The 26,957-nt window shown below is 37.2% G+C and overlaps 3 protein-coding genes across 4 annotated transcripts in view; 1 reads left to right on the top strand and 2 right to left on the bottom strand.

The window, feature by feature from the left end:
- LOC110465536 (ATP-binding cassette sub-family B member 6, mitochondrial-like) overlaps positions 1-8,033 on the bottom strand; it is a 32,647-nt gene extending 24,614 nt beyond the window's left edge. The window contains exons 1-6 of the mRNA XM_021521438.1: positions 7,813-8,033; positions 4,006-4,541; positions 3,106-3,238; positions 2,595-2,787; positions 1,715-1,837; positions 271-373 (exon numbers count right to left, since the gene is read on the bottom strand). Coding sequence (XP_021377113.1) covers positions 271-373; positions 1,715-1,837; positions 2,595-2,787; positions 3,106-3,238; positions 4,006-4,505 — 1,052 coding nt within the window. The 5' untranslated portion in view covers positions 4,506-4,541; positions 7,813-8,033. The remainder of the gene's footprint in view (positions 1-270; positions 374-1,714; positions 1,838-2,594; positions 2,788-3,105; positions 3,239-4,005; positions 4,542-7,812) is intronic.
- A 5,354-nt stretch (positions 8,034-13,387) lies between these two features.
- On the bottom strand, positions 13,388-16,361 carry LOC110465538 (60S ribosomal protein L37a). The gene is made up of 4 exons (XM_021521442.1): positions 16,284-16,361; positions 15,555-15,683; positions 14,768-14,850; positions 13,388-13,517 (listed from the first exon to the last, which is right to left on the bottom strand). The coding sequence occupies exons 1-4, from the start codon at positions 16,284-16,286 to the stop codon at positions 13,454-13,456; spliced, it is 279 nt and encodes a 92-aa protein (XP_021377117.1). The 5' UTR covers positions 16,287-16,361; the 3' UTR covers positions 13,388-13,453.
- Positions 16,362-16,541: 180 nt separating this feature from the next.
- LOC110465537 (zinc finger protein 622-like) lies at positions 16,542-24,329 on the top strand. Of its 2 annotated transcripts, none has more exons than XM_021521440.1 (8): positions 16,542-16,610; positions 17,141-17,323; positions 17,666-17,999; positions 19,557-19,739; positions 20,174-20,336; positions 20,780-20,943; positions 22,244-22,378; positions 23,257-24,329. In XM_021521440.1, the coding sequence occupies exons 2-8, from the start codon at positions 17,153-17,155 to the stop codon at positions 23,379-23,381; spliced, it is 1,275 nt and encodes a 424-aa protein (XP_021377115.1). In that variant the 5' UTR covers positions 16,542-16,610; positions 17,141-17,152; the 3' UTR covers positions 23,382-24,329. The 2 variants fall into 2 exon arrangements, with proteins under 2 accessions (XP_021377115.1, XP_021377116.1); XM_021521441.1 differs by having other exon boundaries at positions 16,547-16,606.
- The last annotated feature ends 2,628 nt before the right edge of the window (positions 24,330-26,957 follow it).

The raw sequence follows: 26,957 nt of genomic DNA, 5'->3' as shown, positions 1-26,957 counted from the left end.
AATCTGTATGGCTCGGGAAACAGAGGTGGATCCCGAGGGAGTATTCAAACAGAGTTCCATCCAAGTAAAGTGCAATACAATAAGTTAAATGAGAGATCATCAACACAATAACACAATCCTTGGTGTTGATAACCCATCATTTACCTAATTGTATTTACCTATGTAAAACTATAAGCAGTGTTATTCTTCTGCATGTATCTTTTTAAGCTGACTTTTCTGACAATCATAAAATGATTCTGGTAACTATAACGTATGAACATATATTATTACCTGTGCAGGTGGCGAAAAAGCTTCACCTGTATTTTCCTAGTGGTAAATTGTTGAACTGGTATCCATAGAAATGTCCTTATGTTGCTAAGGAATCCTGAGGTACCTGTAAACAAAACAATATGTTGACAAAGAGCATTATTCGTCTGCTGAAAAAACGGAACCACTCGGTAGTGAAGCGGACATAATACCACTCAAACAGACAAAATCAGGGGGAACCACTCGGTAGTGAAGCGGACATAATAGCACTCAAACAGACGAAATCAGGGGGAACCACTCAGGNCACTAATCTGCCCCAAAGAAGGGGAATCCACACACCTCAGTTTAAACAAAATTGATTCTTTTCTCCCTAAGCATGCTTCAGACTGCATTTGGTTTAAATCCCTTCACTTGTATAGTAGGAGAAAAAAAATCCTCTATTTCCCCTATTGGGCCCCGCTCCTATGCCGCCAGAAGGCCCACACCCTCCGTTTATACAAACTTGAGTCTCCTTTGTCCAAAGATGCTCTAGGACAAATTTGGTCAAAATCCTTCAATTGGTTGAGGAGAAGATTTTTAAAGATTTACCTATTTTCCCCTATTTGGCCCCGTCCCTCTGCCCCCAGGGGGACCATACCCTCCGTTCATACAAAACTGAGAACCCTTTGGCCAATGATGCTCCAGACCAAATTTGGTCAAAATCCCTTCATCGGTACAAAAGGAGAAGGATATTTGATGTTTTCCTCTATTTCCCCTAATGGGCCCCACCCATCTGCCCTTAGAAGGAGGCCCACACACCTCAGTTTATACAAAATTGATTCTTTTGTCCCTAATCATGCTTCAGACTGCATTTGGTTAAAATCCCTTCACTTGTATAGCAGGAGAAAAAAATCCTCTATTTCCCCTATTGGGCCCCACCCCTCCGCCCCACCCTCCGTTTATACAAACTTGAGTGTTCTTTGTCCAAAGATGCTCTAGGACAAATTTGGTAAAAATCCTTCAATTGGTTGAGAAGAAGAACATTTTTAAAGATTTACCTATTTTCCCCCTATTTGGCCCCGCCCCTCTGCCCCCAGGGGGGTTATACCCTCCGTTTATACAAAACTGAGAACCCTTTGGCCAATGATGCTCCTGACCAAATTTGGTCAAAATCCTCTGAGCCATTCAGGACAAGTAGCATTTTAAAGGAAAAAGTTGACGGACGCCGGACGCTGCACCATGGGATAAGCTCACTTGGCCTTTCGGGCCAGGTGAGCTAATAAAACACTTTCACAAATATGTATCACATTTCACATGATAGTATAATGAACTTGACACAAAAAGAGATTATTTTACTCTCAGTTGCCCGAGATAAACAATATCCGAACAATAACTTTAAGACTCTTTAGAGGTCTGAATCAAGTTTTTCCACGACATCAGGAGTTGAAACTAGCACATACCACAACACCTGGGCTACACAACGTCATACCTGAACCCCCGCCCTTCAGGAAGAGCAGAACAGAGTAGATGAGGATATATTCCCAGCAAAACTCTGGCCTATGTACATCTGCCTGGACTGTAGTGCTGACGGGTCCCTCGGATAAACTGTTCACTACAGACAAATAGGAATGTTGCACTTATGTACCTGTTTTCAGAATAAAGACACATAAGTAATACAATTCTTGTTGTATGTTCAATAAAGAATACGGGGAAACTTTGTTCCAGTACTTATAATCACTGTCACAACAATACTCCCTCATTATGAAGGGAAAAAAAGGCAAAAGTTAAAACTGTGGTGAACATTTTCTAGCATACAGTACAATACTTGGTTATGACATAAATGAGAAGGGTATTGTAACAGTCATGCATTAACAGAAATTGTAACTATCTGGACTTGAAGTCTGAAAAGTGTCATTAACACAATATTTTAAAACACCACTTATCGGGGGGGAAAAAATCTGAAAATTACATAATAATTATGTTTTTGTATTTCTAGTCTTCAGATATTGAGTTTCAATCTCTCTTTAAACGTAGTAAATAAGTTTTTAATCTCAACGTTTTTGAACACATTCAAGATAAAATGCTTGCATAAACTCTGGAAAATTAGGCTCTGAGCAACTGTGTCCTGGTCTATCAGCTAAGTTTCATTATCCTTTAATGACCATACATTACTATTTCATGATCATGTTTAAAGGTCTAACGAATGTAGGCTATGGCCAAGGAATTCAAACCACGCCTAGCTAGGCTACCGTCACACCTGGATTCAAACATTGGCAATGTTCTAGAGCTCAAAAAGGACCAGGACTGAGCGACACTGATTGAGGGCATTGACTACACAGGTAGATATGCCTCCTGTAAATTTAACATACCTATGTACTTGCTGTAGATTGGTACCAAGACATTGATGCCTCGCCCGACACCCAGTATCACAAGACATGCGATGACCACCAGCTGGCGCCACCTACTGCCCTTCGGCCACACGTAGGGTAACATCATCCGCAGTTTCTTTAGCACATTGGCCCATGTTGAGCCTTCGTGAACTCTTGACCTACCCCCTCCTCGCTTGAAAACAGATTTTATGGGACAAATAAAAATTCATGCAGCTGGCTTTGCAGAAGAATATCTAATGACTTTTTTTCTTTGACAAACATTCATTATGATTTTATCATATATACATATATATCTTGCAATAAGCCCAGAGGGCCAACAAATCATCTCCGACTCGGAAGTAGCTAGGGCTATCGACTTTTGTCCTGAATCACAACAAACATGTACGCGGAACCAATACCTCAGTTTATCAGTACACCACTATCACTTTAATGTCCAATGCCTCAGGGATAAGGAACCTTAAAAGTTACAATAGAAAATTAAACCTAATACCTGTTCCGCATCGTTGATCAACATGTGGTACCTACTGCTTGGCACACCCGGAGCACGCAGACCTATGCCCAACACCAACAGAACGCATGCATAACGCACCACCCACAGGCCAAACTCTATCTTGTCTGACTTCCTACAGAGAAATAAAAAAATTGTAAACATAAATAGCATTGAGTCCTAGTCTTTAAAAAGTTCATAGCTGATGAGAGCTATTTTAGCTCAATTTCCTTATACGTTAATATAAGGTCATATTTTCTCAAATTTGAATGAAATGTTTTTAATAAATATTTACAGATGATTATGTTAAGAAATCAACTCTTCACTTGGAACAAAAAAAAGGAATCTGGATCATTGAAACACTATTCATATGGAATGTTTGAGAATACATTGACATTTAATTAGAATTTTCCAATTAATACAATTAATACAAGTAAAGAAGTGTTTCAGGATTAAAGACCTGATACAGTCAGAATCAATCCTGTCATGTATATCTAAAGACTTACCAATACATGTACCTACCTTTAAAATGTATCACCTATCTATATAACTATGAGTAAATCAATGACCTTATTGCTTCTTTCCTTATGTATGGAAAAGACTTCCTTACCATCGGTGTATAAAAACCATTTTCTGGTTTTCTATTTTGGATTCCTACTTTATCAGCATGTTTAACTGTATGCAAGGCTAGAAACTAATTTTGAATACCAGTAGTAGTTTTAAGCAAGATAAGCAGTATCAAATTTTGACAAGTCAACCGGGCTAGCAGGTTTTAGAGCCACTAGTCCTGCTGTAGATTTACTAGTCTCAGACCATTGGGTTAACCTTATTGTATGTACTCTACCCTGACATATCTTTGGGAACGTATGTGCAGGTTTATAAAAAAATCTCAAAAACAATTACGTTTCAAGGGACCACCACCATAAAGGACTCCACCAGGAAACGAAAGCCAGGTTTTCTTTGATGAACGCTAGACCCCAGATCACAAGGAGCACAAGACCATGGCCGCGGGTCGGAATGGATGGCAGGGCGCTGTTCCGCTCCAACAGTAGTAGACGTATCGTAGACATCCAGACAACAGACATGGCTAGTGCTGTAAGGAGCTGATACCCCACCACATACTCCGGCTGAATCATTATGTCTTGTAAGATGACATGCACAACTGCTTCCAATGCCAGAATAAGGGTCAATATTATTTGCAAAGAAAATCCACATGATCCCTCCGTGAATATTTTTTTGTCCACTGGTATTGAGTATTTCCTGAAGATTGAGCACTGGATGCATCCAAATATCAACAAGAAGACAAAAATGACTGAAGATGCAATGGTATCGAGGAAGCAAGAGTTAATGCCCTTGTCTGACCATACTATGGTAAAGTCTGTTGTGTTGTGACAGAACTGCATGGCTACGAATTAATGTCTTCAAAATCAGGTATCAATCTGAAGAATAGAAATAGAGGCTGATTATTATATAACATATTAAATATCAATAATTAAGATGATCAATAGATTGACGTTCACGGGGTTTTTCCAAATCTGATTGCATACTGTGACAAAAAAATTGTGGGGAACACCCCACAGATTTTTGTCCAATCAGCAATCAAATATTTAAATTCCTTTCACTGGTATTTGCATGAACCTAGTGCTGTTTCACACTTCAGAGTGGAAATGGTTTACGCATTGTAAACCATGTATTACGCATTGTAAACCATGTATTACGCATTGTAAACCATGTATTATGCATAGTAAACCATGTATTACTCATTGTAAACCATGTATTATGCATTGTGAACAATGTATTACTCATTGTGAACAATGTTTTACGCATTGTGAACCATGTATTACGCATTGTAAACCATGTATTACGCATTGTGAACCATGTATTGCTCATTGTGAACCATGTATTATGCATTGTGAACCATGTATTATGCATTGTGAACCATGTATTACTCATTGTGAACCATGTATTACGCATTGTGAACCATGTATTACTCATTGTGAACCATGTATTACGCATTGTTAACCATGTATTACGCATTGTGAACCATGTATTACTCATTGTGAACCATGTATTACGCATTGTGAACCATGTATTACTCATTGTGAACCATGTATTACGCATTGTAAACCATGTATTACTCATTGTAAACCATGTATTACTCATTGTAAACCATGTGTTACTCATTGTGAACCATGTATTATTACTCATTGTGAACCATGTATTACGCATTGTGAACCATGTATTACGCGTTGTAAACCATGTATTATGCATTGTAAACCATGTATTACTCATTGTGAACCATGTATTACGCATTGTGAACCATGTATTACGCATTGTGAACCATGTATTTCAGTGTTATTTTCGTCTTTACAGTAGCACTAGTTCATTTCCCTATTGTAACGTGCAGGCAGCCACCCATCCAACTACAAAACCACGCTCGACACTGCTGAACTAGTGAGCTTGTCCCCGGGTAATACTGCATCACTGGAAAAGCTAGTCACCCATCCAACTACAAAACCATGCTCGACATTGCTGAACTAGTGAGCCTGTCCCCGGGTTATACTGCATCACTGGAAAAGCTAGCTTGCCAGTAAGGCAGTCTTTTTCCGTCTTATTCCTTAACTGTACACTATTCCCAGTATTCTCCCCTCCGAGAAGTCTCGTCCCACGACTTAGCCTGTGGAATCCTGTGAGTTCTCCCTGTGTGCCAATGCAATGCACCTTCCCTTACCACCGGGAACTGGCCTTACATGATCACACAGTGTCACTACGCTGCAACCAAATTTAACGCATGGGCGGTCACCCATCTAACTACTGTCTACTGACCACTTGACATTACTGAACTAGTGAGCAGGTCCCCAGGTCACTCAAAAAGAAAACTTGCCAGTAAAGCAGTATTCTTCTGTCTTATTCCTTAGCTGTTACATTATATACAGTATTTACAATCCCAATGACTATATATTTGCCTTAAAATTTTATGATAATCCCATTGAAATAAATATGGAACAAGGTGATTTTGATGTACCAACATGAAAATTCATAATTATAACTTTTTTATACCAGCACTACGCTCATGTACAGAGCACTGTTGGTAGTGTCAGTTTATTGACCGGAAGCTTACTTAATTGTGCTTGTGATAAAAGGATGGTTCAATTTCCTCAAACACCAGAATGTGTGTTAACGTTTGTGTCCTTGAGCAAGACACATGTTACTCACTAGTACTCCAGTCCATCTGCCTTAAGTGGACTATACTTTAGTAATATGTGTATTAACTATATGGTCTTACAGTTTATTTGCTGTAGTATTCAAGTGGTATGGCATGCGCATATTACATGACAAATCATAAACAAGTGATTCACCTATACAACCTCCAGCCATCATTGATACTATAGGGGTTAAATGCTCACTTACGCTCTCTGCACCCCTGGAATGTCATGACAAAATAGAAGGCTCATGATCAGTGAGCACCTCCTTGTTGGCGAGACAAAAAGACTATTTCGGGTGTCGCTTCTCTGTAATCTTCAAAGGACAGGTATCAACCTGGCGATTGGTCAGGGTTTTTTACCCAAGACCAAACAAACAACTATCTTCGTACCTTCGATTTTGCTATGACATATTCCAGGGGTGCTGAGAGCGTAAGTGAGTGTACATGTTACCCCTTTAGTATCGAGGAACCTCTAGCATTACACTGCACAAAACGTAGAGATATAATATGTAGGGTCTTGTTACAAGCATTGGGTGTAAGCTTAGCAAGGGGATACCCAAACCCGAGTTGTAAATAGTTGTTGGAAAAAATAAGGAAGAATGTCAGCGACTCGATAGCTCAATTGGTAGAGCGTCATCTAGAGTATGGAGGGTACCAAGTTCGAACCTCGATCTGGCTGTTGTATTTCTCTTTCTCCTGTTACAACTCTATTTTGGTACTACTACTTCAGATTTACAATCGCATACAAACGTTACATCACAGGGTCTCGTTACTAATGTCTGAAATACACATATGCTATATATACTGATATGGGTAACAACACACATAAACCTACACCAGTGACCTGTATGTTTATGTGTCACAACACACATGTGTTGTTGCCAATATCAGTATAGCATATGTGTATTTCAGACATTTGTAACGAGACCCTGTGGTTACATATAACACCTGACATATTCTACCAATTAGGGATGAAACTAACAATATATATATAAATTGATTTAAGAGTCTGCATGATCACTATTTTTGCAAATGACTTGAAAGTTTCAGATGGACAGATAAAGTGACCGAATTAGTAAAAGGGTTTTGCTGCACTGCATGCCTTAGTGCTTTCAAATGAGATTTTGTTTTTTGGGGTGAGAGATGTTGATAGTTTTTTTTAACTGACAGATACCAGAACCTCAGGATCTGTCAATTTGTACATTTAATCTATGTCTACTACACAGAATGTGTTGTCAATATATTAATGTTACTATATACATATATAACAAGTGTTCCGAACTCTTTTGATTTAACATGGGCCCTGATCTGACAGCCTATATTTTCACACTGAGATTTCAAGACCCGTTTTCAGATTATTGAATACACAGACTGTCACAGTTCAAGTTCAGATTCTCCAATTGTCGAAGTGTCATAGGGCAACTGAACACTGGTTAACGGCAAATACAAGTTTTGTCCCTATTATGCTGTTATGACCTTCTTCAGTTCACAAAACTGAAACTTACGTAAATGTGCAGCACAGCTCAAGCCTTTGTCATTCGGAATGTGAAGCTCTCCGGGAAATGTGAAGCTGTTTAAATAATGTCAAAAACACATTCTTGAATATTCAAGAATATTCTTCCAAGAAAAACGTGACAACATGACTTTGCAAAATTTCGAGAGGTGTTTTGAGTGTTGGCGCTTTGGCGTTTTCGTAATCGATGCGTCAATTTTATGCTTGTATAGATAAAGCATCGTTTTGGCTTGACAATCAAACATTGATACGATCAATTTGGTGAAAATATAAAAATAAAACCGCATGATGACCAAAATTCCGGAAATTATACTACCATAGCCCCATTATCTGTCAGTAAATCCTGCAGGATATACTGCTTGTCTGTTTAGTCCTATTTCTTTATTTTCCTGATCTTTATTTCTCTTACATTTTTATTCTATATACTTATCTTTTTAGAAAAGTCATATATTTAATAAATTAATGGATGTTTTTTCCTTTTCCTTTTTAAATTGGCATAAAACATGTAGCAAAAACAGGGTAGTTAAAATTGTTGTTGGAAAAATAATTGCCTTCAGCTTTTCTGGTTTAGAGTAACTTCCTCGAGCTCTGTCAATATTTTCATAGGTAAATTGCAGCCCCAAACGGTAAATTGTAGTCTATGGTTTGGGCATGTTTTGGCCCCAAAATGCATCAAAATTCAAAACCTTTAAATAAACTTTCAAACAACTGTTACATAAATATTGACCGAATACTTCCCAAATACTATCATGAAAATATTGATTTGTATTTCTAATTATTGTTGCCATGGTAACAAGTTCAAATTTTCAGTGAATATTGTCATATTTTGCATAGTTTTTTCCTGGAAACTAAAGAGTGATACTTGAACATACACCAATATTATGTCTTTAGGAGAAATATTAAGTTTGTTCAAGAGTGCATTCTATGAACAAGAGGTCCAATGGGCCTGCATCGCTCACCTGGTTTTAATCTCACAATTGTTACCTTAAAAGTTCACTAAAATAAAGCTACAGGCAAAATATCAGTGTCTTGACTAAAGTCATTCAGAAGAACCTGTTAAACGATTTAAACACAGTTGACCCGTATGACCTTGAAAGTCAAACACTGACATTAAATTTAACAAACTTTATAGCCTTCATCCTAGAATGCAACGTGTCAAATATCACCATGAGTCCTCAATGGCCCTATACCTTTTGTTTACTGAGAAGATGACTTTAAAGATGTATGCACTCTGGACCAGATGTGACCTTGAAAATGTTTCAAGGTCATTTACATCACATGACCAAGCAATCATCTTGGACGCTTTAGTTATTCAGAAGAAGTCGTTTTTTATTGTTTTTAAGACAAATAACCCCTGTGACCTTGAATATGTGCTAAGGTCATTCATTTGACAAGCTTCATAGCCCTTCATGCCAATATCCTTCTGGCCAAATATCATCACCCTGGACCTTTTGATTATACAATAGAAGTCGTTTAAAGGTTTTTAAGACAATTGACTCCTGTGACTTTGAATATGAGCGAAGGTCATTCATTTGAATAAACTTGGTAGTGCTTAATTCCAGCATGTTATTGGCAAAATATCATCATCCTGGGCCTTCTGGTTATTCAGAAGATGTTATTTAAAGATTTCAACATATTTGACCCTGTGACCTTGAATATAGGCGAAGGTCACTCATTTGAACAAACTTGGTAGCCCTTCATCCCAGCATACTACTGGCTAAATATCGACACCCTAATCTCTTGGTTATTTAGAAGTTGTTTTAAAGTTTCAACATATTTGACCCCCCTGTGACCTTGAATATAGGCGAAGGTCACTCATTTGAACAAAATTGGTAGTGCTTAATTCCAGCATGTATTTGGCAAAATATCATCATCCTGGGCCTTCTGGTTATTCAGAAGATGTTATTTAAAGATTTCAACATATTTGACCCCTGTGACCTTGAATATAGGCGAAGGTCACTCATTTGAACAACTTGGTAGCCCTTCATCCCAGCATACAACTGGCTAAATATCGACACCCTAGGACTCTTTGTTATTTAGAAGTTGTTTAAAAGTTTCAACATATTTGACCCCCCTGTGACCTTGAATATAGGTGAAAGTCATTTGTTTGAACAAACTTGGTAGCCCTTCATCCCAGCATGCTACTGGCCAAATATCATTAGCCTGAGCCTCTTGGTTATTCAGAAGAAGTTGTTTAAGTAAGAAGTTGACGACAGACGGCAGGACCTTGGCATAAGCTCACTTGGCCCTTCGGGCCAGGTGAGCTAAAAACTAGGTGAAACCTGTCAAAATTGACTGAATATTCAAATTTCATTAATTTATGCAAATATTAACTGGTTACCATGGCAGCCATAATTGAAAATACTAAATAAATGTTTACATAATAGTACCAGGGAAGTATTCAAAATTGAAGAAACAGTCGTTTAAAAGTTCTATTGCAGATTGTTAATTTTGTTGCCTTCGGGCCAGGTGAGCTAAAAATCATCTTGTAAATTTTAGTGCTTGAGCATACATGTATGCTATGCCACTGAATCAACAAACATAAAGCATCTGTCGGATATTATTCTGTCATATGTTCTGGTTAAATTCTTTAGAACTTACTTTTAAAATTTTGTGTCATCCGAGAACAAACATGATTCTGAATCCAACAAGTAGACAAAGGGCCCAGAGGGCCTGTATCGCTCATCTGGATATCTTAGCAATCATGACAAAATATTCTCCAAATGAGATCCAAGGGAATATGCTAGACCCCAAGGCCAATTTAATCCTTGTAGCATATCAGTATTAGATTTTTCATGCCTAACAATTTTATGTATGGTTATGGGGTTGGGATCTCAACTGTTTCCAAGCTGTGACTCAGAAACTAGGTCCCTAGGGTTGTGGCCAGACCCCAGGATCAATTATATCATAACTGCATTCGTCTCTTTATGCCCAACAATTGTATATATAGTTTTTGGGTGGGGATCTTAACCATTTCAAAGTTATGACACAGGGTTTAAGTCTCCAGGGGTGGGGCAGACCCTGGGGTCAAACCTTATATCATGACTGTATTCGTCTCTTCATGCCCAGCATTTGTATATACAGTTTTGGGTGGGGATGTCAATCGTTTCAAAGTTATGACCCAGGGACTATGTCTCAAAGGGTGGGGCCAAGGGGGTCAGCCCCACTACTTGTACAATTTGAATCCCTGCCTCCAATGAATGCTTCCAACCAAATATGATTGATATCCAGTGCATAGTTCTACAGAAGAAGTAATTTATAGCAATATAGCCAAATTGCCCCCTTTTGGCCACTCTCCGCAGCCTCCTGGGGGGTCAGCCCCACCATTTGTACATTTTTGAATTCCCACTACCTAGGGATGCATCCAGTCAAATATGCTTGATGTCAATCTCTTAGTTCCAGAGAAAAAGTTGCTTTCAGCAATATAGCCAAATAACAGGTCAGACCCACCATTTGTACACTTTTGAATCCCCGCCTCTCATGAATGCTTCTGACCAATACGATTGATATACCCAGTGCATAGTTCTACAGAAGAAGTCATTATAGCAATTTAGCCTAATTGCCCCCTTTTGGCCACGCCCTCCATTTGTACAATTTTGAATCCCCACTACCTAGGGATGGTTCCAGTCAAATATGGTTGATGTCCATATTTTAGTTGTAGAGAAGACGTCGCTTAAAGCAATATAGCCAAACAACCCTTTAAGGCCCCACCATCTAGGGATGCTTCCAGTCAAATATGGTTGATATCCATCTCTTAGTTCCAGAGAAGAAGTTGTTTAAAGCAATATAGCCAAATTGGCCCCTTTTGACCCCGCCCATCAGCCCCCTGGGGGGTTAACCCTACCATTTGTACAATTTTGAATCCCCACCACCTAGGGATACTTGCAGTCAAATTTTGTTCAATTCCAATCAGTGTTTAAGTCGTCTGAAGAAATTGTTTACGTAGACGGATGGACGGACACCACGTGGCATAAGCTCAACTTGGTCCTTCAGACCAGGTTAGCTATAAAAACTGTTGTTTTTTCGTGTTAATTTGATGGCAGAATAACTGTCAGATTCCAATCCAAGGAAACGCTTCCCATCCATATCCGTGTAAATCGTGCACGACTCATTTATAGCAGTGTTTGGAACCTGTAAATCTACATTGGCATTTGTGTTGTCGATGAAAGTGTAGAAAACGTCTTTTATGATTATATTTTTTTTACTACGTGATGAGGGATTCTATAGGAAGAGATAATTGCCCACTTTACTATTTCAAATTTCCTTTATTTAGAGTATTAACATAAACTAAAACCTCCTTTTGGCTTTTTCGTGAAAAAGAAGCAAATTACGGTAGCATATGAATTTCTCCCATTATCCCCGACAACAGTTAGTCCAGAGCACAGGGACCCGATAATTTGTAACAGCTATATTTGGACCTAAGCTAAGGTGTTTATAGTAATTTTAAACGTTTGGGGGGATTAAGATTTGCAGGTTTTAATTGTACATACGTTACGGTCTCCCTTCATGGAAGGGGGATTGGAATTTCCCTTCTGTTAGATCAGCAAAACACTGGAATGAGAAGCCAGCGTTGCAAATACCAACAACCATGGCTTCATGGTTGAAGTTGTTTAAAGGTTTTGAACTTATTTAATCCCTGTGAGCTTAAATAAATATTAACGTCATTCATTAAAACAAACTTGTTATTCAGAAGTTGTTTAAAGGTTTCAAACATATTTTACCTCTGTGAACTTAAATATCGGTGAAGGGTCATTCATGTTAACAAACTTAGTAGCCCTTCATTCTAGCATGGTACTGGCCTAATATCAATATCCACGGCCTTTTGGTTATTCAGAAGAAATTGTTTAAAGGTTTAAAACATATTTGACCCCTTTGACCTTGAAAATTAATCAAGGTAATTTAATTTAAGAAACTTGATAGTCCTTCATCCAAGCATGCTAATAGCCAAATATCAACACTTTGGGCCTCAAGGTTATTTATAAGTTGTTTAAAAAGTTTTTTTTGTTTTTGTACATATTTGACCCCTGTGACTTTGAATATAAATCAGAGTCATTCATTTTAACAAACTTGGTAGCCTTTCATCCCAGCATGATACTGGCCAAATATCATCACCATAGGCATTTTGGTTATTTAGAAGTTGTTAAAAAGTTTTCAACATATTTGACCCCGGACCATGGCATAAGCTAACAATGACCTTATGCTCAGATCCAGGGTTGTATTTGTGTGATGCATAGTAGTACATGTACATACTATGAACAGTTGCAAGTTTCCTTGAACTTTGACTAAGCATGTAGCCAAATCTAACCTTTCAATCCTTCAAGTATTATTCTGTTGCCAAAGAAATTCCTAAGCAATTTTCAATGTCAGTTTTAAAGTTCATTTCTAATGACGAACTGCAACATTGGTTTGTACTTTTTTCAAACAAGAATGTAAGTCATTACATGCCTTTTCTTTGTTGTGTTATAAAGATATCTGGCCCAGTTTTTCAAACATTCTATATATTAATTAACTTGAGAAAAACATCATTGGATTTATCTCAAAGAATTTCTTTAATTTAAGAAACATGGCTGAAATATTTCAGAATAAAAATGAAAAATTCAGTAGTTTTTCTTTTTTCTTTATTAGAACGGCATTTAAGATTCCTTCATTTCTCTCAGACGACGAACAGCACTCCTGACTGTAGCAGCAGCGTTGGTGCTGAAAGTAAAACAAAACATATCACACTTAAAATGGTATAAAAGTCGCATAATAAAGATCACAATCTAATACAGTTCAAGTCACAGAATCATATAATGAGTATATAACAAGAGGACTAGAGGGCCTGTATTGCTCACCTGGATATTTAAGCAGTCAAGGCAATATATTCTAATAAAATATTCATAATTCTGCAAATATTTCCTGATTTNGGGGGGCTTATACTTATTATATCTTAACACCCTAACTAATGGTCTAATATTGTGCCCAACTCTCCCATGGGAACTATATATTATTCATTCAAACCAAAGATTCTTTGGGTAAAGGAACCAAGCTACTTCATAGGAAGTTTGGTTTAGATCTGAATATAAGTGTAAATGCTTATAAGGAAGAGATTTCAACTGTTTTAATGTTATGGTCCAAGGACTAAATCTCCAGAGCTGTCCCAGACCACTGGGCTAATCTTGATTTTGTGTTTGTCTCCTCATGCCACCAAGCAAATATCTCGATATAAGTCGTGTATCTCAACCATTTTCATGTTTAATATTGTTATTGCCCAGGGACAAAGTCACCAAGGGAATTACCAGACCCTGTGGCTTATTCTGAAAGTATTGTTGGGCTGAACTTGATCCAAGGGCCAACCCTAACAGTATTTATGTATTCACGTCTACGTGACAAGCAACTGGTATACGGTTATAGAGTGGGAATGAAATGTTTCCATGTTATGATGAAGGGACTAAGTCCCCTGGGATGGGGGAAAGAACAACAGAAGAGCCAACCACGGTAGCATGGATGCACTAGTCTTGCATTGTCCAATTTACTATATGTTTATAGGGTGGGTTTCTCAAGCATTTTCAAGTTATGGTCCAGACCATATTGAGTCAAAATCCAATTTAAATATAACGAACACATCAACACATCACGATTAGATAATAATAAGATCTACAGTAAAGGTCATAATTCATCATTAATGGAACGGATAAGTTTTCATCAAAACATAGCTTTTGCCAATGTTCACCTAGATTATTTGAACTCTTTTAATTCAACAGGACTGAAAATATTCATTTAATTTTGTTCAAACTGACTGGGGATTTACTGCAGTTTAGGAAACAGAGTATCTGTTAAGTAGAATATATCATTGAATTCCTCAATTACTTGTCTTTGATCTACTGGTATATATTCTCTGCATTTTACTCTGAACTACTTGTGTATTCTGAAAGATTGGAGATGACAAAAAAGAAGACGATAATCACCTGTACACCCAGGCACCACCAGCAACTGTCTTCCTGCAGCGTCTGCATGACCAGATACCCACAGCCTTCCTCTTCATGGCCTCCTGAGAACAGGCAAAGAAAAAAATCAAAAACATGAATATTTTATATTAAAAACACCTTGAACCACTAGAAAACTATTTCACAAACCAACTGATGCAATCATGATCACTGCACTTTATTCCACACACCTGCATCTTAAAGAATTATTTCTCTTTGACATAATTCTTAGCCAATTCTGGCCACACACACCTTATGCTTTTATTCCAATTTCTTGGAAACTGCAGAGTTGTTACCACAACACCATTTCCTTTTAAGGGAGCTATGCCCCTTTTCTGATTTTGGAGTATAAAATTTTGTCCAAACTTAATTACTGCTACTTACTTTCTTGACCAATATTCACAAAAATCAGAACATGAACAATTTTTAATTTTCAGGCCAGAGTAGCAGATTATTAGTCTGTATGACTTATTATTCTTTATTGTTATATTATGTCTTTTGCATTTAATATTGAAATTACCAACAAAATGCAAAACATGCACTATCTTTGAAATATTTCAAGTTCCATATAATTATTTGCTTCTAACCAATTATATTAACCCGACACATCCTTAAATGGTCGTAGCTGTTAATATAATAGGACGTAAAAAATAAATAAACCAAACCAAACCAAATTTGCTTCAAATTATGTACTTTGACAAGGAGACAGTATTAACAAAAACAACTGTATGTTAAGAAAGTTGTGAATAAACATATTTGTTCAAGTTACCTTGCCACAGAATTGGCATGTGTATTTACAATGCTGGGAGACTTCCATCTTTTTGACGGTCTTCCTTAGGGAGGCACCATAACGTGTACCATACTTCCCGCAAATCCCAACCTTCTTGGTTCTCTTGGCCTGGAAAAATAAGATATATATGATTTATAAGTTTATTCATTTTGTGTTCGGGGGTGTGCTGTTTAAATATTAGAATACCTCGGTACTATCGCAATGTACTGCTATTTTGACAATATCTAATTAAAAGTGCAATACATGGACTACATGACATAGTGCCAATCAACATTGATGAAGAAGATTGATAAAATAATTGTTGTTGGTTAAAAAGTGACTAAGTATTATCATGTTGTTTTGCATTGCCTGAATATTACTGGATATCCGATACAATGGACAACACAACATTCATGTGTTTTTCATGCATAATAATAAACCCAATGTGAATGTTAGATTAAGTTTGTTTTTCTACCAAGGCGAATCTTTGTATGCCCCTGTCCTTACACATCCACTCATTCAATATATATATGTGCCATAGGAACCGAGTCGGTACCCGTCGGAAATGTAAGTCCAAAATATACATATTTATTCATCATTTCTAAAGGGAACAGGTTCGTAATATCAACATATCGTTTATAAAATGACATAATGATACATTTGAAGCAGTAACATTATCCTGATCTTTATTAGATACAGCGATGTTAATGGATTATTTTGCGGTCATACCATTTTCAATGCCTGTTTATTTTCTTACAGGAAGGGGAAAGGATGGTGTAAATGTAAAAGCTGAGATACCTAACAATCCGGAACAAAAATAATAAGAAATCGAATTTATACAAAGATTCTTTCTATGAATAAAAATAAATGAACTATAAATCATTAACAATAAAGATCGATTATTCATAACAGATATTCTCACACAAACTTAATTATTAATATTTACTGTATATTCTGTATTTCGTACTTGTCAAAAACACACTGTTACAACTTCCGGTTTCAGTAGCACATGTCACTTCCGACTGCTGATTGCACAAGACGGCCAACTTTAGTTAGGTATGAAATGAGTTACTGTCTCTGTATGATATTGTTATCATAACAGGGTATTAACAACAGGTTGATGTTACTTTTTGAAATCAATGTTATTGAGAGAAATCAGAAACACGTTATGTGGTAGATTACTGAATTTGTCTCAAAATATAACGCAGTGCACCAGAATTTCTGTAACATATCATAAAGAGTTTAAAAGACGGGACTAAACATTATGAAACGTAAATCTGGGCATTATGTATCGAAAAGCACGTGTTTAATAACAGCAGGCTCTACGTTGTGTCATGTGTGTACTTCTTGTCACCACATGTGTCATGACCTAAGCCAGAAAAAAGGCCGACCAAATGCATCATATTCCTCCAAAAAGAGAAGTATAGATAATTATGTAGCCAAAATTATCGTGACGTAGAAACTCATCATGATGATAAAGTTGACATCATGATGATTAAAAAACTAACGTTAATGTAGCTTTAGGTAGCTGAAACTTTAATTTCTTATAACGAATATTCAATTTGAATGACTCTTATTTCTTACAGTTTTTTTAAAAGATGTCGCTATACACGTGTATTACCTGTCGGGTTGGCTTTACTGAAGTGGAACTACAGCGGAGTCATTACAAGACTGACTGGCATCGGTACAACCTGAAACGGAAGGTTGCAGAACTACCCCCTGTCACTGCCGAAACATTTCAACAGAAAGTGCTTGCCCAGAGGGCAAAGGTACATATTGTCCTCTCAGTTATGCATGTCTGTATATATATTGAAGACTGAGATTTGGTTCCTTCCCAAATAAGATGAAGACATTTATATATTCTTCCCATATCGAATAAAAATCCTTTCAAAGAATCTGAAGTTGTCTGAGATACTTCATAGTCCTCCAACTTTACATTCAGTCTCTGTACCAACTGAGCTTAAGCGAAAATTCCCTTCTTGTATGAAGCTGGAATTGCCTGGCATGTTCATACAAACAATTTTATGTATTGGTCAAATATTTCACAAATTTGCATGTGATGATGCATGATTGAATTCTTTTCATCTCCAGTACCATTTAACTTGTCACAGGTTGCGGAGGAACAGGAAGACCAATTTAGTCAGTGTGCTCTGTGCAGCAAGCACTTCAACACCAAGAACGCGTACGAGAACCATCTCAAGTCAAAGAAGCATAAAGAAGCAGTCGCGAAACAGACTGTAAAGCTCAAGGATGAAGTTCAGAAAAATAACGAAAAAAATACAGAGAAAAGCATACCTTCAGATTTGCCAGAGAGTGATAAAAGACTGATGAAAGATTGCGTGAATATGGCAAGGAAAACCAAGCTTTCACAATCATCAAAGATGGAGGCATCCGCATCAAAGAAAAGTAGACCTGAAGAAGGAATGGAGGTTCCAGATGATGAGGGTTTGTATTCCTGGGTAGCTGACATCTGCTTTCATTGTCATATGATTTTTTTTTACTGTTTTTCCAGAGAACCTACAGCAAAGTAGAACTGCAATGAAGATGGGGGTATTAAGGGTCTGACTTTTGTCATGATATCGTGAGAGACCACCTTTAGGAAGTAATGATGAAAATTTCAGCAGCCTTAAGTCTTAAAAGTAGTCGAGATCTGTTACACAGCTGATCCCTGAAGCAGGTTTGACAGTTAAACTGTACTTAGTTTATTTAGATTATTTTACTATGAATATGAGTCTGGGACTTGTGTGTAAATCTCCAGCAGGACTAGACCAGATAAAAACATATCTGTGTTTCCTGTTACATGTTGGAAAAATTAAGGGTAGGTAAAAGCAAACAATTTTATATGGTTTATATAGGAGAGTGGTCTTGACTTTAACACTGCTTCTTTGAAAATTGCCTTATAAAGTTTTGGGTAGGCACACAAAAATAGGGTAGGTAGGATTACCGGAAACACAAAATATTTTGTGTTTGGTCCTAGTAGCTCTAAAAACAGCTAGCCTGATGGACGAGTCAGACTTTAACATTTCTTATCTTGTTGAATAATATTAAGTAAGTGGATTTTGCAAATGGTCTTGTCAGTATTTGAAACTACTACCCCAATTTATAAGTGGTATTCAAAATGAATTTCTAGCCCTATACAAGACCCTTTTAAACAATTATTGATAAAAAAAAAATCAAAATGTATCAAGGGAGATAACTCTAAGAAGTTCAGCGACAAGTCTTAAAAGTATTTAGCAACTATAATACTTATAATTAGGCAGTTGACTGGATGTATCTATGTACAATTCCAATATATCATGATTGGAAAGATTAGTTTTGCTGCTGTATAACATGAATCATTTGTGTTAACTTTATTTCATAGTTTTAATTTCAACCTATTTAGTCGATAAAATCTTTTCAATGAATCCCTACTTTTTAATTTGTGTTAGTTAAAACGTATATGCTAATGAAACTTTGCATGAATGATCGGTATCTGATGTAGTTGTGCACCAACATTTTAATTTAGGATTTCGACCTTTTTGGTGGAGTTATGCCCATTTGTGCGAAATACTTATTTTATTTAGATAAGCAAAAGCATGGGCCCCCAAAACTCTTGGTTATACAATGGAGAGCTTATCAGGCTGGTTCCTAGAATTGGAGGAGATATCTGTATTACATCTTTATATTGGAGGGGATATATCTGTATTACATCTTTATATTGGAGGGGATATATCTGTATTACATCTTTCAGCAAAACTCGTTCATAACGGCTAACAAGTTTTGGTTTAGTTTGCAAGTATGTTTTGGCATCGAAAGGGAGTACAGGAAGTATGCGAGTGACCTATATACTTAATTAAATAAGTGTACAACTCAGCTAATAAAGAAATAATTATTGGTGGGAGACTATATTGCTTTGCATTAGTAAGCCTTTAGCTTACAGTTCTGGTTTATACAGGAGGGGGGGGGGGGGGGTATTAGTTAGCCTTTGGCTTACATTTCTAAATTTTACCTTTTGTTTTGTAGGTTCTGATGCTGAGTCATGCGATAGCTGGGACGAAAGTACATTTGTATTAGAAGAATGTCTCTTTTGTTCTCATGTGAACAAGTCCCTAGAGGACAACGTCAAACACATGACGTCCAAACACAGCTTCTTCATCCCCGACGTCGAGTTCCTGGTCGACCTAGAGGGTCTCATGACATATTTAGGTACGTATCCAACTGTATTCTATTTCCTTCACCCAAGATTTCACAAAAAATAACTTTAGGAACAATTAAAAGACATCACATAAAAACAAGTGTTTTGATTTTTATTCGTATGAGCAAGCTGTAAGCAAGTAATACTGAAAAAAATAGAAATTTTCACAGTGTGAAAATATTTGCGTTTTAGCTTCGGGCAAAAAAGTGCAAAAATATTCACACACGAATATTTATTGATTGATTATAGATTTCAGAATTATAACCAATGCACTTGATACTTTGTTCTATCTCTGAGACTTGATACTTTGTTCTATCTCTGAGACTTGATACTTTGTTTTATCTGTTCTATCTCTGAGACTTGATACTTTGTTCTATCTGTTCTGATCTCTGAGACTTGATACTTTGTTCTATCTCTGGGTCTTGATACTTTGTTCTATCTGCAGGTGAAAAGGTTGGATGTGGTCACATTTGTATGTGGTGTAACAACAAAGGCAAGAACTTCCACTCCACACAGGCCGTACAGAAACACATGCTAGACAAGGGTCACTGTAAAATGTTACACGAGGGCAATGCTGTATACGAGTACACAGACTTCTACGATTACAGGTAGGTGTATACCAGTACACAACACTTCTACGATTACAGGTAGGTGTATACCAGTACACAGACTTTTACGATTACAGGTAGGTGTATACCAGTACACAGACTTCTACGATTACAGATAGATAGACTGTTACACTAGACCACGATATCAACCTGTGCAATGTCGGAAATCAAACAATTAACATGATGTCATTGGGATGTTGCATATAACACAATGGACTTAAATCAAGATGGTGACATTGATTTATGTTTTCTTCATAAAGTCTCTGCTCTTTTGAAAATAAGTACACAGAAAATTTTAATTCAATTTCCCATTGTTTTATGGAAATATTTGTACTGCATTACTATATATATTCTCATAATTTTCCGTCCCCCAAAGGGCTATGTTGAAGTTGCCCCTTTGTTCAGTGGGTTAACATTATCCATTTTGTTGATGTGTTGTACAGGACGAGTTACCCAGACCACCAGGAGGAGGAATTTGATGAGGATGCAGAGGATGCTGGCATAGGACTTGAGGATGTGGAGATGCAGGAAGATGCCAAGGATGAGGAGGAGGAAGTGGACCAAAATGTCCTGGCTTCCGAAAACTACGAACTGGTGTTGCCATCAGGTAAGAGGGTCTGTCCACAGGGAAATGATGGCAGACTATGTAGAATCTTTAAGTACATTATTTATTGTATTTGATGTCCTATATATATAATGTGGTACTGGATTTACTGTACTGTATTTATACCCTCCACTTAGTGAGGGAGAGGGGGTAATCGCTTAGTCAGTGCGCTGGTGTGTGCGTCCATCTGTCGGTAGTAAAAGCTTGTGTAGGAGATATCTCATGAACCCCTGAATACATTCAGGTCATATTACACCATTGTATGGTAATACTGTGTTCTACACCTGACTAGATTTTGGTGGTCATCACACAAGTTAAAGGATCAAAAGTCATACTTGACCACTTTTGAAGGGGGAAAGCTTGTGTACAAGGTATCTCTAGAAACCTGGACATATTTATTTGACATTTTGGTGTGGTAATATCGAGTTTTACACCTGATTAGGTTTTGATTGTTATTATAGCCCTGGCAACGAAGTTAGAGGGGTATACTAGAATCACCCGCAGTAATTTGTCCAGAAAATACCATCTTAACTAACAGGCAGATTTTATTATACCCCTGCAACAAAGTTAGGGGGGGTATACTGGAATCACCCTGTCTGGATGCCTGTCGTCTGCAGTAACTTGTCTGGAAAACTCTTCCTTAATTAACAGGTGGATTTCATTGAAACTTTGCATGAATGATCAGTATCTTATGTAGTTGTGCACCGGCATTTTAATTTGGGATTTCAACTCTTTTTGATGAAGTTATGCCCCTTTTTTGCGAAATACTTTTCCACACAACTCCTCCTTAATTAACAGGTGGATTTCATTGAAACTTTGTAGAATGATCAGTATCTTATGAAGTTGTGCACCGGCATTTTGATTTGGGATTTGGACTCTTTTGATGGAGTTATGCCCCTTTGTGCAAAATACTTGTTACCGATAAGAAACAATGGATTGCTTTGCATTGCTTTGCCTTAGTAAGCCTTTAACTTACAGTTCTGGTATTTATATAGCAGCGGGGGTATAAGTTAGCCTTTGGCTTACAGTTCTAGTTGAAACTTCACTTGAATGATCAGTATATGATGTAGTTGTGCACCAGTATTTTAATTTCAGATTTCAATTCTTTTTAAGTAAGTTGACCAAAAGGTCAAGGTCACTAAAGGGGGGTATTATTAGTTATCCTCTGGATGACAGTTCTAGTTGGTGAAGGTTTAACGGTCAAAGGTTGGGGGCAATGCCGAGTGGGGGGCTCCACTCACTTGATATTTATCGTATAATATTTTATGTAACCTATGTATTTATATCTATGTATGTGTTACAGGAGCTACCATCGGACATCGTTCCTTACAGAAATATTACAGACAGAACCTGCCCCAGCGAGAATCCTCTCGCACCAAGGCCCTTCTACCCAACATGCTGGCTCATTACAAGGCCCTAGGGTGGACTGGAGCAAAAGGTAGTATAGACGCTCTCTTGGGAATAAGTCTGGGTTTTGAAAGTACCTTTCTTGCACTCATGGATGCTTACAAAGTTTGAGAATGAAAATGACCTTGACTTACTTTCAAGGTCACATCGGTCAAATATGTCAAACTCTTTAAACAACTTCTTCTGAAGAACTAAAAGGTATAGAACCTTCATATTTGGCTGAAGAGTTTGCGAGGGAAATATTTGTAGTGCAATATAATATTTAATGAGAATATTTTGCTATAACTGCTTAAATATTCAGGTGAACGATACAGGCCCTATGGGCTTCTTGTTATAAGGTAACATTTATCCTTAGGTCTCAATTTCATAGTAATTTATAAATAAAAATCGGAATGACAATAGCCTTGATAACTTATTTTTGAAAATAAATTTATTCCTTGCAAGACTTTTAGGAAAATATCATAAAAATGAAATACACAAAAAATGATGAAGAACAGTGTTCCCTGTGTAAAATTTCACTGGTACTAGACCAGGATTCGAACCATTGACCTCAAATTGGTGATACTGTCAATCTAACCCAACTGAGCTACTACCTGGTCAATGGAAGTGTAACGGCCCAATCGTGCCAGTTATATCCAAAACAGAAGTAAAAGTATACAAAATCTAGCGAGTTGCTTGCATGGACAGGGATCCTAAGTCGCCATTTCATTGTAAGGTATCATATACCCTTAAGTCTCAATGTCATAGTAAGGTTTTCCTGAATAAACAACTTTCTATCAACATTATTTTCCCCAGTGATGGTGTACTTTCACATTTCCTTTTGCCAGGAGGTACAGTGGCTGGCCCCTCTCCAATAATGTAAATATTATATTGCCATTTCATGACATTCTTCTTTTCATGTTTTCCCAGGAGCTGTTGCCCAGAAGCGTGTAAAGGACCTAGCGTTCATGCAGAGACTAAAATTACGACAGCACATGCGTCTTGGTGTCAAGGCAAACAAGTGGCAGCCCCACTTCAGGAGTCAAAACCCGTAAACGCTCCTCAAGTCTCGCCTTACTTACCATATCCCAGCACAATGGATTCTGTGTTTTCATAGTAAAGTTCATCACTCTGTTTCTGGTGACTGGAGTTTTTGTTGTTACTGATTCTGATACAGACACTCCATTTACAAATTACTTCCATAGAATGACAGATTTGACAGGTACATGTTTGGTCGCGCTGGATTCACGGATATGGATCCTAAATAGTGATGGGTGATTATCTAAAAATCGCAATTGATATTTGGTTTGTGATCAAAACAGTGTTTTTTTAAAACTAAATGTTACAGTAGCCTGTTCCTTTTCGAAAATATAGCATTGTTTTTATTGAAATTTGGAATATATTCCTCAGTTTTTGGTCATTTTGGGGATACTGGGTATTATGTGGATAAGCATATATTTACTTAAGAGGAAATCTGAAGCAATATCTTTACAAGCAGTTTGTATCTACTGAATTGGAGAAACTACTTATTACTAGACTCTGAAGAATGTTGGTTGTGCTTTTCTTCACTTGATATTTATTTTACCTTTAAAGTTTCAATAATTCCAAAAATTGTAAAACACATAATTGTGATCAGTTAAGAATGTACCAGCAAAGTCAAGATACATTTGCGACAACTTTCGACTTTTGGGGAATTTTTTTTTTCAGCGATACTTATCTGTAATACCAAGTTGTATGTGAAGATACCAGAAATCATTTTGAAATGGACACATACAAAATTGTGTTGTGTTGATATTTGACTTTGATAAATTTTGAATTGATATATAATTGAACCTGGTAGGTCTAGTCGATTTACTTCTAGCTGGATTGACGAGGCTGGACTGTACATATAGAAATATGTTGGTCATGTTTAAACATTATGCAGATAATTCATGTTTTCATGAAATGTTTCCCAATATTTATGAAAATTATGAAAGTAATAATAAAATCATTATATCTCAGAATGTTTTATTGTGTTCTGCTTATTGATTCTTTCTGTATGACATGTTTAGGTGGGGAGCCGAGCTAACTGAATACACTTCTTTTATACAACAATGGTTTTCAAGGGCCCAAGGACCTAATATGCTTGGAAAGCAAATTTGGCACGGTCGTCTAGTGGAGAACGCCAGGCTCGTGACCAAAGGGTTGCGGTTTTAAGTCACGGCATGGTTTTATATCTTTGAGCAAGATACTTTACTCCACTTGTTCAAGTCTACTCAGCTGTAAATGAGTATGTGGTCCGGCAGTGCTAGAATTGTTGAATGCTAGCTGTGAGCGTGGAAATGGCAGCACCGGCTGTATGCTCCCCAGGGAGTTGGAGAAATATATTGTCTGGTTGCAAAGGCCCTATATAACAACGGATAATAATTTGTGAACCGCTTTGAGATGAAAGCGGTATATAAGAACCTCAATATGTGTTGTAGGGCTTACGATTCTGGGACTAAGTAGTATAATTGTGTTCGTCTCTTCAAGCCTAGCAGTTGTATATGTGGTTATTTGGTGAACACCATGTTTCAGTCAAAATTCAACATGCCTCTACCTGTGGCCATCACTACGTGTATTAGCAATGTCAAAGATTTTTGATGCTGTGTCAGTTACAGTACTGCAGTGATTCAAAGTCACAATCCTTTAATCCAGAAAGTGTTCCGATACATACTGCTGGTTAGCAAAATACAACAAAAGTTCTTCTACTGATGCTGACAAACAGATGGGCTTGTTACCTGGCACCCACCCTATGCACTGAAAGTAAAGAAAAGTGGGGGTGGGGGGGGGCTTATTACCAGACATGGGCTTATCACCGGTAAAATACGGGAGTAGAATTTTAAAAGAAACGAGATCCCAGAGGGATATTGGCGCCCACGATCATACCATCTTCATTAGTTCTGTCAGTTTGATTGTCCGTTTCTTAATTCTTTTCTCTTATCTGTTTGATCAAGTCATGTACAATGTAAACAGTAAATGCACCTTGAGGTAACTTTGATCTAAACATCATACTGCTGTATATAAAAGACCGCATTCAAAGTGAGTTTGTTGTTTCCTATACATAACTAGTACCGTACTTAATGTGAAAGAAATAGAACTGATCATTGCAATATCAGAAAGATCTGTAAAGTACTAGACTTCCTAGGAAATGATAATATTCTTGAAATGTCAAAATCCAAGATGACCATCTGTAGCCATCTTACTTCTTCATCAATTTCAAAATAATACATGCACAATTATGGATCAAGGGGAAGTATAAAATTTGAGAAAAACCTGTCAATCGCTTTGTGAGAAATAATGATAACAAATCTTTCAAAATCCAATTATCCGCCTGTTGGCCATTTTGTTTATCCGATCAGCTTTAATAGTTGACAGGCACAACTACGGACCAAGGGGAACTCGCATATGAAATTTGAGAAAGGTCCTTCCAGTTCCTTCCGAGAAATAGCAATAACAAACATTCACTGTCAAAATCCAAGATGACCGCCTTTCGGCTATTTCGTATGCACAACTATGGACAAAGAGGAACTTGTATATAAAATTTGAGAAAGATCATTCCAGTACTATATGAGAAAAGGCGATAACAAACATTCACTGTCAAAATCCAAGATGGCCACCTTTCGGCCATTTCGTTTATTCGATCACTCTTTGGTAAGCATGCACAACTACGGACCTAGGTGAACTCGTTTATTTATGAAATTTGAGAAAGATCCTTTCATTTCTTTCTGAGAAATAGCAATAACAATAATTCACTGTCAAAATCCAAGATGGCCACGTTAAGATGCACAACTACAGACCAAGAGGAACTTACATATGAAATATGAGAAAGATCCCTCCAGTGCTTTCTTAGAAATAGTGATAACAAACATTCACTGTCAAAATAATAGATGGCCGCCTGTCGGCCATTTTGTATATCTGATCAATGTCAAAATTATAAGCATGCACAACAAGGGAGCAAGGGGAACTCGCATATGAAATTTGAGAAAGATCCCTCAGTACTTTCTGAGAAATAGTGATAACAAGAATTGTTTAAGGACAGATGGACCAAGGACGCAGGGTGATTTGAATAGCCCACCTTCTGATGATGAACGATGGATGCTAGCTGCACCAAAGAAAACCATAATAAAATCAAAAGCAGTAAGCAGTACTGCAGTGAGAAATAAAACTAAAGTATAACGAAACAAATTTTTAGCCTAAAGGCAAATCTTGCCTTCAAAACTGTCGATATTTAAAACAAGAGGCCCATGGGCCTTAACGGTCACCTGAGTCCTACAGTATTTATTTTTGTTGTTGAAATATGTACCAATTTGAGTAAAGAATAGTTAAGTATAATGTTAACTTAACTTTGTCAGGACCATAAGCTGATCATTCCTAGACCGATTTTCAGTGAGATCGGCCTATTAGAACTTGTTTTTAAGTTTGCAATAGGTATTTACAAAATAGCAGCCATGGCAGCCAAATTGAATTTCTGATTGACCCGATAAAATAACAACACTTTGTCAGGACCATGATTCGATCATTCCTATCAAAGTTACAGTTCAATCAGCCAAGTAGAACATAAAATAAAGTTTGAAATAGTTTTTCAAAATGGCGGCCGTGGCGGCCATATT

The sequence above is a fragment of the Mizuhopecten yessoensis genome, unplaced genomic scaffold (assembly GCF_002113885.1).
Source record: "Mizuhopecten yessoensis strain PY_sf001 unplaced genomic scaffold, ASM211388v2 scaffold11087, whole genome shotgun sequence".
Classification (NCBI taxonomy): Eukaryota; Metazoa; Mollusca; class Bivalvia; order Pectinida; family Pectinidae; genus Mizuhopecten; species Mizuhopecten yessoensis.
Note: the sequence above shows the minus strand (reverse complement) of the source record. Positions and strands in the feature narration are given on the sequence as shown.